The following is a 17170-nucleotide window of genomic DNA, read 5'->3' as shown; positions in this document are numbered from 1 at the left end:
GGCACACACCTTTAATCCCAATTCTTGGGAGGCAGAGGCAGGTAGATCTCTGTGAGTTCAAGGTCATCCTGATCTACAGAGAGAGTTCCAGAACAGCCAGGGTTACACAGAGAAACCCTGTCTTGGAAAAACAAGCAACAAACAAACAAAAGAATAAAATAATACATTAAAATGGTGGAAGTATGTTGAGAATTTGCAGGTCTGTTTTCTCTGTGCTTCTGGGATCTGAGCAGGTATCCAAAATCAGCTTCTTTGTTGTGTTGTCTGTATGACCTTGTCCTTAGAGGAAAGTGTTGTATGATCATGTCCCTTGACAACTTTTGGAGGCTCTAATTTTAATTTTTAATAATTTTTGTGTGCTTATGCAGGCATGTAAGGTGTATACTGTAGGGTGTGTGTGTGTGTGTGTGTGTGTGTGTGTGTGTGTGTATGTATATAAGCAGGTGTGTGCACCTGTGCACACATTCACAGGGGCCAGAGAGTGTGTCCTACAGTGCTGGGGTACAGGAGTGAGTGGCAATTCCTGGCTTTTTGTGTGGCTTTTGGATCCCTCATGATTACACAGCAGGGTGGGGGGCTAGAGGGGAGAGCAACTTTACCCACTAAGCCACCTTCTTTGGATCCAGTTTTTAGTTAGCTTTTGTTCTAGTTTGCTTTCTATTGCCGTGATAAACACCACTGACAAAAGCAACTTGGGGCAGCAAAGAGGTTTGTTTCATTTTACAGATTACAGGAAGTCAGGGCAGGAATTCTGGCTAGGAACTGAAGAAGAGATCATGGAGGAATGAATGCTCCTTACTGCATCATTTCTTCTGGTTTGCTCAGGCAGCTTTCATATCCCACCTAGAACCACCTGCCCAGTTTGGCTCTGCCCATAGTGGGTTTGCCCCTTCCACATTGGTCATTCATCAAGAAAATGCCCATAGACTTGCCTACAGGCCAATCTGATGGAAACATTTTCTGCTTTCCTCTACTAAAATGATTCCACCTTGTGTCAAGTTGACCAAAAGCCTTAACAAGCACAGCTTTCCACTACTGACTTATTTAAGCCCCCCCCTTTTCTGATGACTATAAATGACAATAAATCAAAGGAAAAAGATGGGCTAATGAGGTGTTGATTGACCTTATACCGAGAGTCTTTGTCTCCTCTGATTAGGAGAACTCTGACCACCTGTTGTGTATGAGGAGCAAATGTAATAATACTTGTTGGCCTTCTGCCAACTTCTGAGTTATCTTAGAAACTAGGGACCAAGGATAGAGGATGAAGGGGTATTTGAGCAAAGATTCAAAAATGGTTTTCTATATATATTCAAAAAATGGTTTTCATGGCTGCTTTGATCTGCTCACCAGAAAGAAAAAATTGTTTAGGCCAGTGACAAACACAGGTCTAATTGTGAATGTGTTCTACCTACCTGTCACCCGGCATGAATTTACATGGTGTCAGACTTGTCATACTAATTGGACTTCCTGTCATTTAAGTATTCTGGAAACTACTGTTAGATGTTCCTTTTTAAAATATTGACAATTGGTGCTTTTTAAATTGTTTTCATCAGACTGAGAATATATTTGTGAATTTATACACAGGACTTTGAAACTATTTCTTCAAATACAAAAATGACATTGCAATAAAACTTAATATTCTTGGCATCCAGGAGCACATTCAATTCCCTTCCCTCCCTCTCTCTCTCTCTCCCCCCTCCCTCTCTCCCCCTCCCCTATTCTCTCTTTCTCTCTCTCTCTCTCTCTCTCTCTCTCTCTCTCTCTCTCTCTCTCTCTCTCTCTCTCTGTGTGTGTGTGTGTGTGTGTATCTGGCTATAAAATCTGTACAGGCTTACAATCCTTTCTCAGCTGTCTCAGCTCTCAAGTGTGGTATTTCAGGCATGTGTTGCCACATCTAGTCTGGACTCATTGTCACTTATCACCACAGCTATTGCAATGTACTTCCTTCCTTCCTTCCTTCCTTCCTTCCTTCCTTCCTTCCTTCCTTCCTTCTTTTCTTTTTTGTTGGTTTTTCAAGACAGGGTTTCTTGTAGCCTTGGCTGTCCTAGAACTAGCTGTGTAGACCAGGCTGGCCTCAAACTCAAACTACCTCTACCTCCTAAGTACTAGGATCAAAGGTGTGTGTGCCCCACCACCACTGCCTGCCTGCTTGCCTGCCCACCTGCCTGCCTGCCCACACTCCCTCCCTCCTACCCTCCCTTCTTTCCATGTGCATGTGTGAGTTCCTGCATGTATATATGTGTACCATCAGCATACCTGGTACCCCGTGCAAGTACAGTTACAAGCAATTGTGAGCCTCAGTATATGGGGTGCTGGGGACTGAGCATTGGTCCTCTGAAAGAGCAGCAAGTGCTTTTAACTCCCAAGCCATCTCTCTAGCCCATTATTAACTATTTTATGTGGATTTTCTGTAATGTTAAAAATACACACAGGAGAGCTACTTTTGGTAGCACATGTTTATAATCCCAGAACCTGGGAGGTAGAAGGAAGAAGATCAGGCATTTAAGATTATCTGTGGCTATGTAGTGAGCTCAAGGCCACAGCAAGATATAGGAGATCCTGTGTCATGAGGGAACTAAACCGGAACACAAACTCAAACCTCATGAATGCTTCTCAGTTCTTTTCTGATTTTCTTAGTATGCTTATTTACCGCCATGCCTCACCTGTGTCTGTACTGGCAGTGGAGAGGATCTGCTCAGAGCTGGAGCGACTTGTACTGTGGACTGCAGATTCCTTCTTATTGGCCAGGTCTTTAGATTTGAGAGGTACTGTGGCCTAACATAGGCTATGTTCCTAGCTTGGCCTAGTGATGAGTCTCTGTCTCTACTTTAAGATTCTTTGGCTGGACTTACTTTTCTAATACCTTTGATATGGATTTTCACTTCCAAAACAGTTTCAGTAGTTAATATAATTTAACAGTTCCCTCATGTTATTTAAAACATACCCATGTATTTGCAACCCCCTTTTAAAATTAATTAGGGATAGGGTCTCATTTTATAGGCCAGGATGGCCTGCAATTCACTTTTTGTAGCCCATGCTAGTCTGGAACTTATAATGACCCTTTTTGCCTCAGTCTCCAGGGTGATCCACAGTTCCTGTCACTGTAAACCTTTTATAACTAAAAGTTATGGTTGTGTTGCAAAAAAAATCAGATAGTAAAAGCAGATGTACTGAATAGAACATTTACTAACTTTCAAAGCGGTAGGTTAAAAATGAAAACAATGCAGGTATTTTGATGTCTTTATTTTTGAGGTTGCTGAAGACCTGACTGTGTTGCTGAAGGGCTTCCTGGCAGTGTAGATGCAGATTATGTGGCATATTCTCATCAAGAAGAATTGATCATCAAGAACTATTGAAATGAGCCTCTGAGTCTTTGCCATGGCTCTCCTCACTTTGGTCACCCAGGTTGATCCTGAATCAAGATTCTCTGTTAATTTTCCTGTACAAATAGTTGGGCTGAAGAATATCAGCAACTGTTGTGAGTACAGTGTTGGTTTGTATGGAGAGAAGGACTCCCACAGGAACCAGTCTGTGTTTGCTAGTAACCAGCAACTTTTATTACTAATTCTCTTCTTTTATCTTTGAAAACTATGACCAGCTTTGCAGATCAGTTGGAAAGAAGGGCTAACATGCAAAACCCCTGTATTTTACACATCATTTTCACATCTTGATTTTTCTTTCTGAGCCTTAGTCTTTTTAGGTGAGGCAAAAGTCTCAGTGACCTTCAGACGAAATGCTTTTGAGAGATGATAGTACAGGATTGGATCAAAACACAAATTGGACACAGCCAGGAGCAGCGTGGCCTCTTTGGCTTTGAAGAGGGAGATCCTAGTTGAGCAATCAGATATGACCTCTGTCTGGCTGAGGGTATATGGGATCCTGACAGCGTGGTAAGGAACAAAGCATATGATGTAACCCGCTGTCACCAGAAGGATGTTGATTAGAGCCGTTTTTACATTTGGATAGTTTGCATCGTCTCTGTTTCTATAGAGTTGCCTAATTACAAGGAAGTTGGATATCAAAATGATAGCTGAGAAATTTAAAAATATTGCTACACATATGAAATTTGTTAACAAGTGCCAGTTCTTTCCAAACTCCTTTTTAAATTCCATGCAACCTACGTTTGACTTTTCTTTGATGTCCTTGATGGGAATCAACATGTTGGGCACCATTATAAGAAGGACCATGAGCCACACGACCGTCGATATCATCTTTGCAAATCCAGGTTCTTGTATTCGGTATATTTTGCAGCTGTGTATTAACTGAAGACATCGATCAATGCTGACAAAGGCTAAGAAGATAATAGATAGGTACATATTGATGTAGATGAGACAGGCTGTTACTTGGCAGTGGAATATCCTTAACTTCCAGGGTGCCACACCCAAGTCAACAACAATTTTTACGGGTAATGCCAGAGTGAGCAGGAAATCAGCTGTGAGCAAATTAATTAAGTATATGCTCACACACCTGTGATTTGTGGTTTTCTGTATAAAAGCCCACGTTGCAAAACAGCTTCCAATGATTCCAATGAGGAAAACTAAGTAAAAAAAATATGTAAATGGTTCCAGATCTCTGTAAACTGGACAGAACAGTGAACTATTTGTCATCTTCAGGGAGAAGCTTGAGTTCAATAATTAAAAAAAATAAAAACACACGGCTCTGTTAAAAAGAGGAGGAGGGAAATGTTAGTAACTAAAATCAGTAAATACTTTCCTTAAAAACATTTCTTCTCAAAATATCATGGTCTTTCTAGTTTTTAGGGAGAGTTTCACTGGGCTAGTGGCAACATCCTAGATGGTTCCATGTTCTCCGTTGTCTGATTTCTGTGACTTTCAAGAAATCCTGAGTAAACTTGCTTTTGGGAAGGGATGTTTTTGACTTTGTGGGTTTGTTTTGTATGGCTCTCTGTTACTGGTTGAGGTGAGATTTCTTTGCAGAGGAGGTAAATGACCAGAGGTTCTGAGAAGTGGAGAGAGGAAGGTGCTGTGGTTTTGTCTGAAAAAGATTTCAGTGTGGCTTTCTGCTTTCTGCTTTTCTTTTTGTAGGTTTTGTAGCTTATGCTGCAATATACCTAGACTGATAGGAGAAAAAAAGATTACAGCAATTGGTAGAAAGGTTTTTATATTGTTATTTTAAAAGCAGGCCCTCTGTTGTGAATTCTGTTAACTCCCCCCTCCCCCGCCCCCCCCCCGAGACAGGGTTTCTCTGTGTAGCATTGGAGCCTATCCTGGCACTCGATCTGGAGACCAGGCTGGCCTCGAACTCACAGAGATCTGCCTGCCTCTGCTTCCTGAGTGCTGGGATTAAAGGCGTGCACCACCAATGCCCGGCCTATTAACATATTTTTAGAAATAAAATTTCATCTCTATTTTCAGTGGGAAGAGTTGGACTCTGATTGTATTGGTGCCTACTATCCCTCTTATTATATTCCAGTTTCATAGTGGTACAAACCTATGAAAATCAGTGTTGTGGCTGGTGATCACTTTAAATGGTGAATATATTAAAGATTTTATTTAGTTACCATATTTAACTGTGAATATCCATGTAATGTTTTTTGTTATATTATGCTTGCTATGTTAGTGAAATTAACTTCTTATGTTTCTTTTCACATTTTTAAGTTAACCTAATATAAAAACTTATATTGTTGGAGTTTGACAAATATTTTTGTTGAACATGATGGCTTTAGCTATTTCTTTGGAAGTGTTTTTTTTTAAATACTTTTATGAAATTGTGTTTTAAAAGCTTCTATATTTATTGGTTACAATATTTTCCAAGGAAGGGTCAGTATATCTGTATTAAAACATGTAACTTTATTGGACCTGTTGGTACTAATTTATAACCCCAACACTCAAGAGGAACACTAGGTTAAGCTCTTTCTTGGCTAAATGGCAAGGATAGGCTGGTATTCATGAGATCTTGGCTCAATCTAAAAGAAAACAAAGCGCAAAACTCCTGACTTTCACAGTCTAGAACCACCACAATTGAGTCTGGTAATGACAAGAAAATCCAGGGAGAGTATACTGGCTTGACTTATGAGCTCAAGTTAAACTGAGCTCCCTTTCGTGTGGTTTAGTGTAGCTCCCATGTTTAGGATCATATGTGGTACTCTGTGCTATGCCTCTTGATGTGGGCAATCCAATTTCATGTTAAATAATATTCCTTCTTTTTTTAAAAGTGAAGTCAAAAATATCACTTTCATAAAGCAAATCTATGTGGAATTTCCTGAATGTCTCAGAAATCAGACTGCGAAAAACCTGGGCTTTTCAGGCTCTGGAGTTTTATCAGTAACGAAGTCAGACATAACATTACAGAATGTCAAGAGTTTCCTGTCTGAAAATGGAACGCTCAGCAGCAATAAAACCCCTCTCTAAACCAAACAACTTCTGTCATCTTAGTCAGCTTTAACGTCTCAAAACATTTAATGATACAATGTAGCCCTTCAAAATTTACTTATTATCCTGCATGCTCATGCTTATGCTGTGGGTGTGCCTGTGGAAGAGAGTGGACAGACAACTTTGTGGAGACAGTTTTCTCCTCCCACCCTTTGTGGAATTCTGGGATGAACTTAAGTCTACTCATGCACCTAATTTACACCTTTGCTGGCTGAGCATCTAATGGCCCTGCTGTGTTTGTCTTGGAATGATGCAGTCATTGAAAGTAAGTTGATAAAGGCAGATGTATTCTAAACTTTCTTAAGTGCTCTTCCCTTTTCCCCAGAGGAGTTAGGACTTAGAGGGTTTACAGGTACTGTCATTCTGTACCAACCGTAATGAAAAATTTAAAGCACTTACTATTTGTGTTTGATGAGTGTCCATTTTTTAATAAAACATTTTGTGAGTCCTGTTGTGGGGTTGCTATAATCTGAGGTATGCCAAGCTTAAATCCACTGCTTGGATAGCTGGCAAATTACAGAGCCACGATTCCATCCCAGTCATATTTCAGAAGCCACAGTAATGTCAGTGATGATTCTCATCTTAATGAATAGTGCTGTAAGGACCAACCTTACCTGAAGGTAGTGTGGCAGGAATATCCTTAGCAGTTTTCATGTAAAACAGCTGAATAAATGTCTTAGTTTTAACTTTCCTCCCAAGCACTCTAGAAATACATGAAGTATAGACATTCCATGTGTTGTGCAATGGAACCTTTGTGTGTGTGTGTGTGTGTGTGTGTGTGTGTGTGTGTGTGTGTGTGTATGTATGTATGTTCATACTCATGTGCATGTATACACACATATGTGGTTATATATATTATAGCATATATATGTATATATATATATGCTAACTTTAGGCCTTTCATGTAAAGTTCTGTAAACTGTCAAAGTTATCATGACTGACTTTTCCCCTAACACTCCCTGATGGCTGTCTTTGCTTTCACTGCTAGGCTTGAACTCAAGACTTTTGCTTACCTAGCATGATACCTGTAACTGAACCACACCTCCACCTCCCTTAATCCCGTGTCTTACTTTAGACTGTTTTAGTCTGCACCATCTGTGAGTAAGTCCTACCCACCTCTGTACTTAAGCATGTGGTAGAATTTTAGAATCTGGGCGCTTAATGATGGGTAGATTCTTTATTGGTGACTTCTTTTCAGTCCTCAGATCGAATGAGGAGACTGCAAAATACCTAAGATTTTTGCAACTTATTTGAGCAAGACGAGGATCCTTACTTGCTGATCATTCTCTGAGCTCTTAAGCTTTCTTCTTCTTCCTCTTTGTGAGTCCTGCCTATAGACCTTTGGGCCTGAAGGACACGTTTCTTCATGTCTGAATGCCAAGCACACTTCTCTGACTTCCTTATAGGCACTTCAGATGTTGCATTCTGATAGTAAATAGTTAGTGCCCTTTTGCTTAAATAATTATATGGCAAACTCTCATTTTATTGGCAAGGCATATGGTAAAGAGAAGTATTATGTTAGTTTGTCTTGATTGGTATTCTCTGTAATTAGAACTGACCAGAGTGGGGTAACTTACTTCAAATCATCACAATGTAACTAATGCTGGAGGATGTAGAATGCTTTGCATTTGCTTTATAACTGTCTAGATTGCCATGAAAAAATAGTTTCTTAAGACTTTTCATATTTTGATCAGCAGGCGAAATTGTAGTATAACAACATCCCATGCTCCCCATCACAAGTCTGAGATCTAAGAGCTTGATAAACATTGTGGTAATAGTATCTGTGCCATGCTAGGCAAGTAGTAACTAGTAAACACTATTCCAAAAAAAAAAAAAAAATGAAGAATGGAAATTAAATGTCTCCTTTGTTCTTTGTCATAGATTGCTCATTCCTTAGGGGGTAAAACAAAACAAAACAGAGCCGAAGAAAACCTTAGTAGATTTTCCAAGGGAGTCATAGTGAATATGCTTTGAAATTTGCTAATGTAGGACTGGTAGAGAGGACTGTCTGGTTAGGACCTCTTGGGAAGATATGGCTCTCCCTATTTAGTTAGAAAAGCAAATAGCTTAAGCTATTTTTGTATGGATAATTAGTCTAATTTGAAGTGTGTGTTTGTGTGTGTGTGTGTGTGTGTGTGTGTGTGTGTGTGTGTGTGTGTGTGTGTGTGTTAAAGACAGACCAGACCTAAAGAAAGCAGAAGATGCTGATAGAAGTTCACAGGTCATGTCTAATTACAGTCTAATAGTTGTTGCTGCCCAGAAGCCTTGTGACTTTTAGTTCTTTTCTGCTTCAACCCCGAAAAATCTTTTCTTCCAATGGAGAAAACCCTGAATTAGGTAATCATCAAAAATGACATACCTGGTGGTGTCTTTTTTGGCCGGAGCAGGCCTAGGTCTGGGTCTTCAGAGAGTCATGAGCTGTTTAGTTAGCCACAGGGACAGCAGACCCATTTTTCAGAGTTGTCTGCTGAACTAAAAATTTCCTTTCCTTTTTGTGTGGTTTTAAAATGTTACAGATTGACGTAGATGAAACTGTGGTTTGCAAATGGTTTAGGCTCTGTGAAAGTCTCCTGAGGAAGTTTTTTTGTAAGAAAACAATTTTATCTATCTTAAGTAACACTTAATTGGTCCGTTACTGTTTTACAGAAAATAGTTTTCATTAATCCATTATAAATACCTTGCCTGCTTTTTCTTTTGTTAATAAAAGTACCTCAGACTGTTCTGTTCCTTGATAGTTTAAGAAATGTCAGTATTAAAGCCTTGAAAATGATGTTGAGTTTATGACTTAAGACAGTAAAGCATGTAAATAGATACTTGTTTAACATAGTTATGGACACCAGCATTTCAAAGGTATAATTAAATAATATTTTGCAGCTTATATTCTTGCTAAGATATCTGTTAATTAAAAGAAAAGCCCAATACAGTGGCTGGTACAAATCTGTAATCTCAGGATTTGGGAGGCTGAGGGAAGCTGAAAGCCATGAATTTGAAGAAGCCGGAGGTAGCTTGGGCTTTGTAGTGACTTTAAGATAAGTCTAGGCTATTGAGTGAGAATATCTTAAGAAATTAACACAAAATAGTATCTGATGGGTTATAGTTTATTTTGTTGTTGATGTTCATGCCAGAAAAATCTTTTTCTGTATTTGTTATTTTGTGTGTGTGCCCGTACATGTGTGTCATATGACATGCTTGTGGAGATCCATGACAGCATTAAGGAATCAGTTGGCTTCTTCTTTCCACCAAGCAGGATTGTATTCAAGTTGCTGGGTGTGTGGGTGTGTGGGCAAGCACCTTTAAGTCCCTTGAGCCATCTTGCCAGTTCCGTTTTTAGAAAAATCTTGACAGAAAAATAAAATAACATCATTGGAACAACAGAGAGATAGCTATTTTTCTTTCTTCTTTGGTTTGTGTAATCAACTTTTTCTGTTTTACGGAAACCACATGAATGTTATTGTGCATATGACTTCAGAGTTTTTCCTTCACGAATGTATTGCATGTAAACCAGGGAGCTGGCTCAGCAGGTCACAGTGCTTCCTTCCCACACAAGCCTGACACCCCAAACTCAGTCCCTAGAACTCTTTACATAGAGGAGAGCCCCACTCCATAGCCTGACCGCTGACTGGCACATGTGACACTCATATCCACGCTCACATACACATATTATTTTAGTAACATATTTTAAAAGGTTCAAGAATGTATTTTATCTATTTCCTAAGTTATGAGATTGAAACAATCGGAAAGTATTTCTCAGCTTCACCCAGACAACTTAATGAATTGAGGCAGGTATTTAGCAAGTTGTACTTTCTGCTGCATAATTAACTATTCCCCTACAATAAAACATGTTAGCTAGTATCTGAACTGAGCCTAGCTCTGAGGTAGCAGCATGCCCCACAGATTCCTGGTCTGAACAAAAAGTTTTGCCTCATTAGTGATTGGTTTTATTTTTCTTTGTAAGACTAGAACCCCAACCCCTTTTCTTTCTGAATTGCTGATGATCAAAACCTTGAGCATAGTAAGTTAGAGCAAGGCTAACATTTATGAAAGCGAACATGAGCTTCTGGCTCCAAACATATTTTGATACATTTACTGTGATAAATATAAATTTTATTGTGGTATGTATGTATGTATGTATGTATGTATGTATGTATGTATGTATGTATGTATGTTGATAAATATGCCAGCACACAGTTAATTTGTAAGTGTCAAGCTGTAGCTTCTGAAGGAGAGACAGTTGCAGGAAAGAAAGCTGAGGTATTCAGTCAGAGCTTTCATTCCCTGGGCATGAGTGTGAGGCAAAGAGAATTTATAGGTGGAATTGGTCGAAAATTGGTTAGTGAATAGTTTTAGTGAGATCTGAAGGAAAATTGGGATAAAATATTTCTGGTGAAGCTTTTCTTTATTTTGAGTTGCTCTTTTATCTGTTTACTTTCTTGCTTTAGTTTAGGCTTATATATTCAAAAAGTGCAAGCAACTAACTGTTGTTAAAATTCTAAAATTCTGTTTATGGTTGGGTTGCCATGTGAGCAAGCTAACATGCCTTGGTTCTTTGTTTCTGCACCTCATTCCTGGAGAAGTAGGCGCTAATCTGTTTTCTTTTTGTGTTTATGAGATAGGATCTTGCCAGGGTGGCCTCCTTGAGTCTCTCCACTGCAAAGATTACAGATATGTGTCATCATTGCCTGGCAAGAACTAATTTTGTTATAGTGAAACTAAATTTTATTTTTCATTTTTGGTTTTGTTTTGAGACATGGTGGTTGAGGCTCCAGATCCTCCTGCCTCTGCACTCTTGAGTTTGGGAGTACCAGTCCATTTGCATTCTCATTTTGAGAATAAATTCTGACTATCAGAGTTGTTGGAGGATATTTTTCCTTTATTGTCCTTAGTAAGTTTTACATTTTAAGTATTTTATACACAGGTACTATATCTATTCAGTTCCTTTTCTCCTTTCTCTAACTCCCCTTGTCCCACATTCATCTCAAATCCATTACTTCTTTTAGTAGTTATTTTATACGTATATATGTATATATACATACATACATACATATAAATATAGCCTGCTTGAATCCATTTGGTGTCACTTGTAACTGTATATTTAGGGCTGATTGCTTGGGATTAGATAATTCACCAGGAGGCTTCTCTCTTGAGAACACCGATTCTTCCTCTTGAAGCAGTCATTAATGGCCTGTATTTCTGCACCTGGTGGTGTCATTATGAGCACAGTTTCCTTGTCATATACTGAAGACACTGTCTCCCAGCAGTTGTCCTAATCCTCTGGTATTTATAATCTTCCCAGTTCCTCTTCTGAGATGGTCCCTGAGCCTTAGGTTAGGAGTTGTATTGTAAATGCATCAACTGGGGCTGCACCTCCGCAGCCTGCTAACTCTCGGAATTTTGACAGATTGTGGATTTCTCTAATAAGGCCTCTGTCTGTTGCAAACTGAAGCTTCTTCAGTGGGAGGGGTGAGAAAGACACTTACCTCTGGGCAGAAGGGTAAGTTAGCAGTTAGGAATTACACTGGTTTATGAAAGTAGCAACAGTAGGTTCTCCTCTAGAGTCCATGACTTCACCACCTAGGCACAATTGGTTAGGTTTATTGGTTAGGCGTGATTTCTTCCTATTGAATTAGCCTTAAATCCCATTAGAAAGCTTTGTTTAAACATCTCTAAGTGCCACTGTTTCGCCCTTGGGGATATCTTGCCCTGCTGGCCAACTTGTGGTTTGTAGGTATTATTGCCAAGTAGGACTGTTTATCCATTGGCTGCTTACAAAGCATCTTAGGATACTTCAGGAGTTCATGGAGGCTTCCGGGTCAGCCCCAGCTCAGTTCCTCCAATTCCTGTTGCTTAAGTGTGTGGTGTCTTCAGCAATAGGGTCTGATGTTCAAGTTTGGGGAGGCAATCAAGGGCAAAAGCAGTTACCTGTAATGTTTGAGGAGGTTCCCCTCAACTGAGGCTGCAGTTTTTATTAAATAGTCTATGGCTCTTGTGGGGGGCATTATCACCTCAAGTGCTGTAACATTCAAACTGTATGAGTGTTTATGTATATGTGCATGCACATTTATGTGTACTATATATGTATTTTTATTTAGACATAAAATAATGTCTAAAATAATTTAGACATAAAATATGGCTTTAATAAACCTTCTTAGTGTTATGTATCCCTCCTCTCTCCTTCCCATTCTCTGTTATTTTGTTTATATCCTCTCACCAATCTCCCCCTTTCAGTTTCCCCCTTCATAGCACCTGTGTTCTCCTCTTCTCCTGTCTAGAACTCTGGATACTAAGTTTTTAATGCGAAAGTTTCATTGCAGTTGCCTGAAGCTCCTTCTGTCTCACTGAGGATAAATATTCTTCAGATTATATTTTGTTAATGTTCCAGGAAACTGTATGTCATCACTAACCCACTATTTCAGAAACCCAAATGGGAAGAAATGGGGTAAAGGTTTTTTCCCCTTATTTTGATCATGGCAACACTTTTATTTAAGAAATGATATTTTATTTTCATGTATATTTTGCATGTATAAAATGCTAATTTGACCCCACAAGTTGATTTGTGGTCCCCTCTGCTATCCACAGCATCATTTAAAAAATTATTCAACACAATTTGTCAGATAGTAGTCTTTAAATTAAAAGTTTTGAAAATTTGTTGTGAGTCCTTTATATCATTTCTCTCTTTCCCCCAACTCCTGTATGTCCTCCCTCCCTTTCAAAGTCATGACCTCTTTATTTTTAAATTATCATTGTTACATATGTATACACAACTTACTGAGTCTGGCTTTGCCTGTGTGTGCACGTGTCCAGGTCTGACCACTGGGCCTGGACAATTTATGTAGGAGCATGTCCCTGAACATGTTCCTTTTAGTGGCCATTGAACCTGTTGCTCTTCATCTATCGATGGAACCTTGTGGATTCCCCTTGTCTACACTAGCATGTCAGCTGGAGTTATTAATTATGTTGATCTTATTTAAACAACCATACTGTTAGTTCGTAGGTACATTTCCTCTGTCATATCCAGAGGTCACTATTTAGCAGCAAGCATCCTGGTCCTGTAGCTCCTATATTCCATCCAGGGTGCTCCTCGCAGATGTGTCCGTTGTGTCTGGGCATGCCACAGACACATTTTGACAGCTATGGATCTGTGTTGCAGTCCCTATCTGTTGAAAAAAATAAGTGAATAACTTTTTTGATGGTAGGCTAAAAACTATATTTATCTGTAGGTTTAAGGATAAGTATTTAGAATGCAGTCAGAAATTTTAGTAGTTTGAGGAAATGATAGTAGGTTTTCCTTTAGGTTGTATGACCTCTCCAGCATGGGTACTTGTTGCTAGGTTTACAATTGCAGGCATACATTCATTGCCATTAAGAGGGTCTTAAGTTTAGACAGCTGTTGTTTGTCTCTAAGACAAAAGTACCAATATTGCACTGTTATGGATATCTTGCTGGTGGCGTCATTGCTGTGGTTTGTGAGCGTTACTGCTAGGAAGGTCTATACATCCTCTGATGATATGAAAGCCAGTCTGTGGGAAGGACACTTCCAGAAGATCAGTTCTAGCTGGATCATTCCAAATCCTGTATCCCAAGTGTGTGTTGTCTTCAGCAACAGGGTCTTTATCTTCAGCTTTTAAATTTGCCTTTAGGTGTCTCTACCACAGAGCTAAAACAGAGATAGTCAAGGGGAAAGGATGAAAGTCATAAGCACAGGCCCAACTGGTAACCTTACCCTTAGGAAGAATGCATTTTCCGTACAGACAACAACCTGCTATTGTAGAGAAACCCTGGGCCGAAGAGATGATTCTAAGGGGGAGGCAATGTTTGCACAATTGTGGGGAACCAGGACACTGGAAAAACTGCCTCAGTGGGGTTCTAAGAAATGGGGCTTTGCCCATGTTCAGGGATGAAAAAAATCACTAAAGCAGTAGTGTCCTACTCTGCAAAGGAACAGTGAGCTGCTTCCTCCTCCTGTCTGGAGCAGCCTGACAGGAAGTAAGCATCTAAGCATTAGTCTGACTATAAGAGAACCCTAGTAAATATTAAGGATAGTGAACTTAACCATATGCTGCCATTATATGTTCTGTTTGTACATTGTCTTGCTGCTTGGATCTTCTGTAGCTGATTGCATTTTGGGGTTTTGTTTTACTGCTTTTTATTTTCATTTTGAAAATTTTTTCAGGCAATTACCATCTAAAATCCTTTCTCATCTTAAAGCATTTTTTTCCCATCTACTTTCTTCACCAGATATCTAGGACACATCACCAGATATCTCAAAGACATACCTGGACACCCCCACCCCCCACCTCTCTGCCTGCTTCATCCACCATGGCCACACTGACTTTTTTCTCTGTCCTTCACTATTATTATGTCTTTAGTTGGCATACTCGGGTTGGTGGGGAAAGTTAACCTGTGGGAGCTATTTAAAATTGCAGTTACACTCTGAAGTAAAAGGAATTTGGGCTAATTTGATACTTTTAATTTATGTGACCACTCACTTATAAGACAAGTTGGTACCATATAAACAGTGTAAAAAGACAATCACATGTGGACAGTGCATATGCACATAGCCATACAAGAAGAAAGAATAAAACACCCCAAAATTTTGTAGTTCCTAAATAGATGTCAGGTTTTGTTTTCTTTTTTAATTTTAGATATATGTGTCTGTGTGCAGAAGCCAGACAAGAGCATCAGGCATTTTCTATCACTTTCAGCCTCTTTCCTTTATTCCTTTTAGGCATGGTCTCTCTCCAAACCCAGGGCTGAAAGTGGCTTTGAATTCCCGATCACCCTGCCTCCTCTGCCTTCCAAGTGTTTTATAACATGTACTGGAGTGTTGGTTTAGACAGCTTTTTTTTTAATGGTTCTTTTGCAGGGATATACTTTTGTAAAACTGTAATCTACATGCCATTGGAGTCTAGCAGCAAATTGCTGACCCACAGGAAGTAGTGACATTTCATTGATGATCACACAGTAGTAATAATAAACAGATGCATGCCCACGTATATGCTCACCTAAAAGATAACCCATGCCATTTGGAGGTAGTGGAGAGGTTGTGATAATCTCTCTGTAATTTGAGATTATAAATAATTAAAGTTTCCCCTTCCCTCAAAACCCCATATACTAGAGGCTCTCAATCTGTGGGTAGCAACCCTTCGAGGATTGAATGACCTTTTCACAGGGCATATCAGATATTTGAATAGCATATATTTAGATTATGATTCATAAAAGTGGCAAAATTACTGTTATAAAGTAGCAACAAAAATAATTTTATGGTTGGGGGTCACCACAGCATGAGGTAGGTAGAGTGTTAGGAAGGTTGAGAGCCACTGCCATATACCCTTACCTGATCTTAATATTCATGTTCTCTTTTGTCACTAATTGTTATTGCATGCTAATATGTATTTGTATATACATTGATAATCCTAAAGGTAACCTGCTCAGTCCCTACAATGTTATCTATATGTATATTTTCAAGGCTGATCTTTTGGCAGTGGATAACAGTCTTAGATGTTACCGTTTTTGTAACAAGTTTACTAGTTGGCATACCCTAGTGTCCAAAGTTGTGGGTGTGGCATTAGGTGGGGGCTGACATAGGCATTCACTGTAAAACCAGGATTAGATTTGAGCCAGTTTTTGTCTGCCTACCACGGTGTGAGCCTCAATTCATAGGAGTTCTCACACATGTGGAGTTTACATCTTTATAGCATTCCCCTTCCAGGATGTTCCTTGAGGATGAGCCTAGGGTTTGCTTTCACTGGGTCAGTTTGCATTTTGTTCCATCCCAATTTGTGACTGCTGGATTCAGACTGGCTACTTAATTGTCTAGTACTAATTCACCTCCACTAGCTGTATGGTTCAGAGCATACAAAGTGGCTTTCTCAAAGGAAAATGTTTCTTTCTGTTGCTAAGAACAGAAGGCAGAGGCTGAGGAGGTAACCCAGCAGGTGAATCCTACTGAGGGAAGTTTCTGAAGCATCTTGGTTTGTGTCACTCACTGGACCCTGTGTAATTTTGGTATGCATTATTGTGAATGCTCCGTGATAGGTTTCTTGATTCCTACCCCAGACACTCTTTTCACAAGAACATTTAAAAACATGTTGGCATAGGTACTTGAATTAGGAGCTTTATTCAGCTAAAGAAAGCAGGGAGATTTTAATGAATGGGGACTTTTAGTTCTTCTGGGCTATTTTTGAACACCCTTTTTTAATTTCTGCATTCTAGATGTTGCAGAATGGCTACCAACATATCATGGTCTAGCCTCAGATGTGTCTTCATTTGATTTACATGAGTATAGCTCAGCCATTTAAAAAAAATGGCATCATGAAATTTTCAGGCATATGGAAGAATTAGTAAGAAATCATTCTGAGTGAGATTTCTCTGACTCAGAGAGACAAAAATGCTATGTATTTGCTTATATGTGGCTATTAGCTGTTAAGTCAATGATAACCAAGCTACAATCCATAGAATCACAGAGGGCAGGTAGAGTAAGGGATCAGGGGGACCAGATAGATCTTGTCAAAAAAGGGAAATAGAAGGGGGGATTAAGTAGGAGTGGGTGGGAGAGGGGTTGTGGGAGGGCATATGGGGAGAGACAACTAAAAGGTTAAAATTAAGGGACATTTGAGGGGGTGGTATGGAAGCAGTAGAAACTTTCCAATTACATATACGAAGGCAAGCTAAATGAAATTGCCAAATGATGGGGGAGAGTCCCAACTGGCCAGCTCTTGTTGCCAAATGAAGCTTCCACTACCACGATTAGGTTGCATCTAATGGAGTTCCTGGCCAGA

General features: G+C 39.5%; 2 protein-coding genes across 2 annotated transcripts in view; one reads left to right on the top strand and one right to left on the bottom strand.

The window, feature by feature from the left end:
- Positions 1 to 17170, top strand: part of Med12l (mediator complex subunit 12L) — a 320970-nt gene that overhangs the window by 95917 nt on the left and 207883 nt on the right. The gene's annotated exons all lie outside the window — the stretch shown is intronic.
- Gpr171 (G protein-coupled receptor 171) lies at positions 3648 to 4607 on the bottom strand. The gene has a single exon (XM_035451955.1). It carries the CDS (start codon positions 4605 to 4607, stop codon positions 3648 to 3650), a length of 960 nt encoding a protein of 319 aa, XP_035307846.1.

The sequence above is a fragment of the Cricetulus griseus genome (genome assembly GCF_003668045.3).
Source record: "Cricetulus griseus strain 17A/GY chromosome 1 unlocalized genomic scaffold, alternate assembly CriGri-PICRH-1.0 chr1_0, whole genome shotgun sequence".
Lineage (NCBI taxonomy): Eukaryota > Metazoa > Chordata > Mammalia > Rodentia > Cricetidae > Cricetulus > Cricetulus griseus.
The sequence above is the reverse complement of the archived record's forward strand: the minus strand, read 5'-3'. Positions and strand labels throughout refer to the sequence as shown.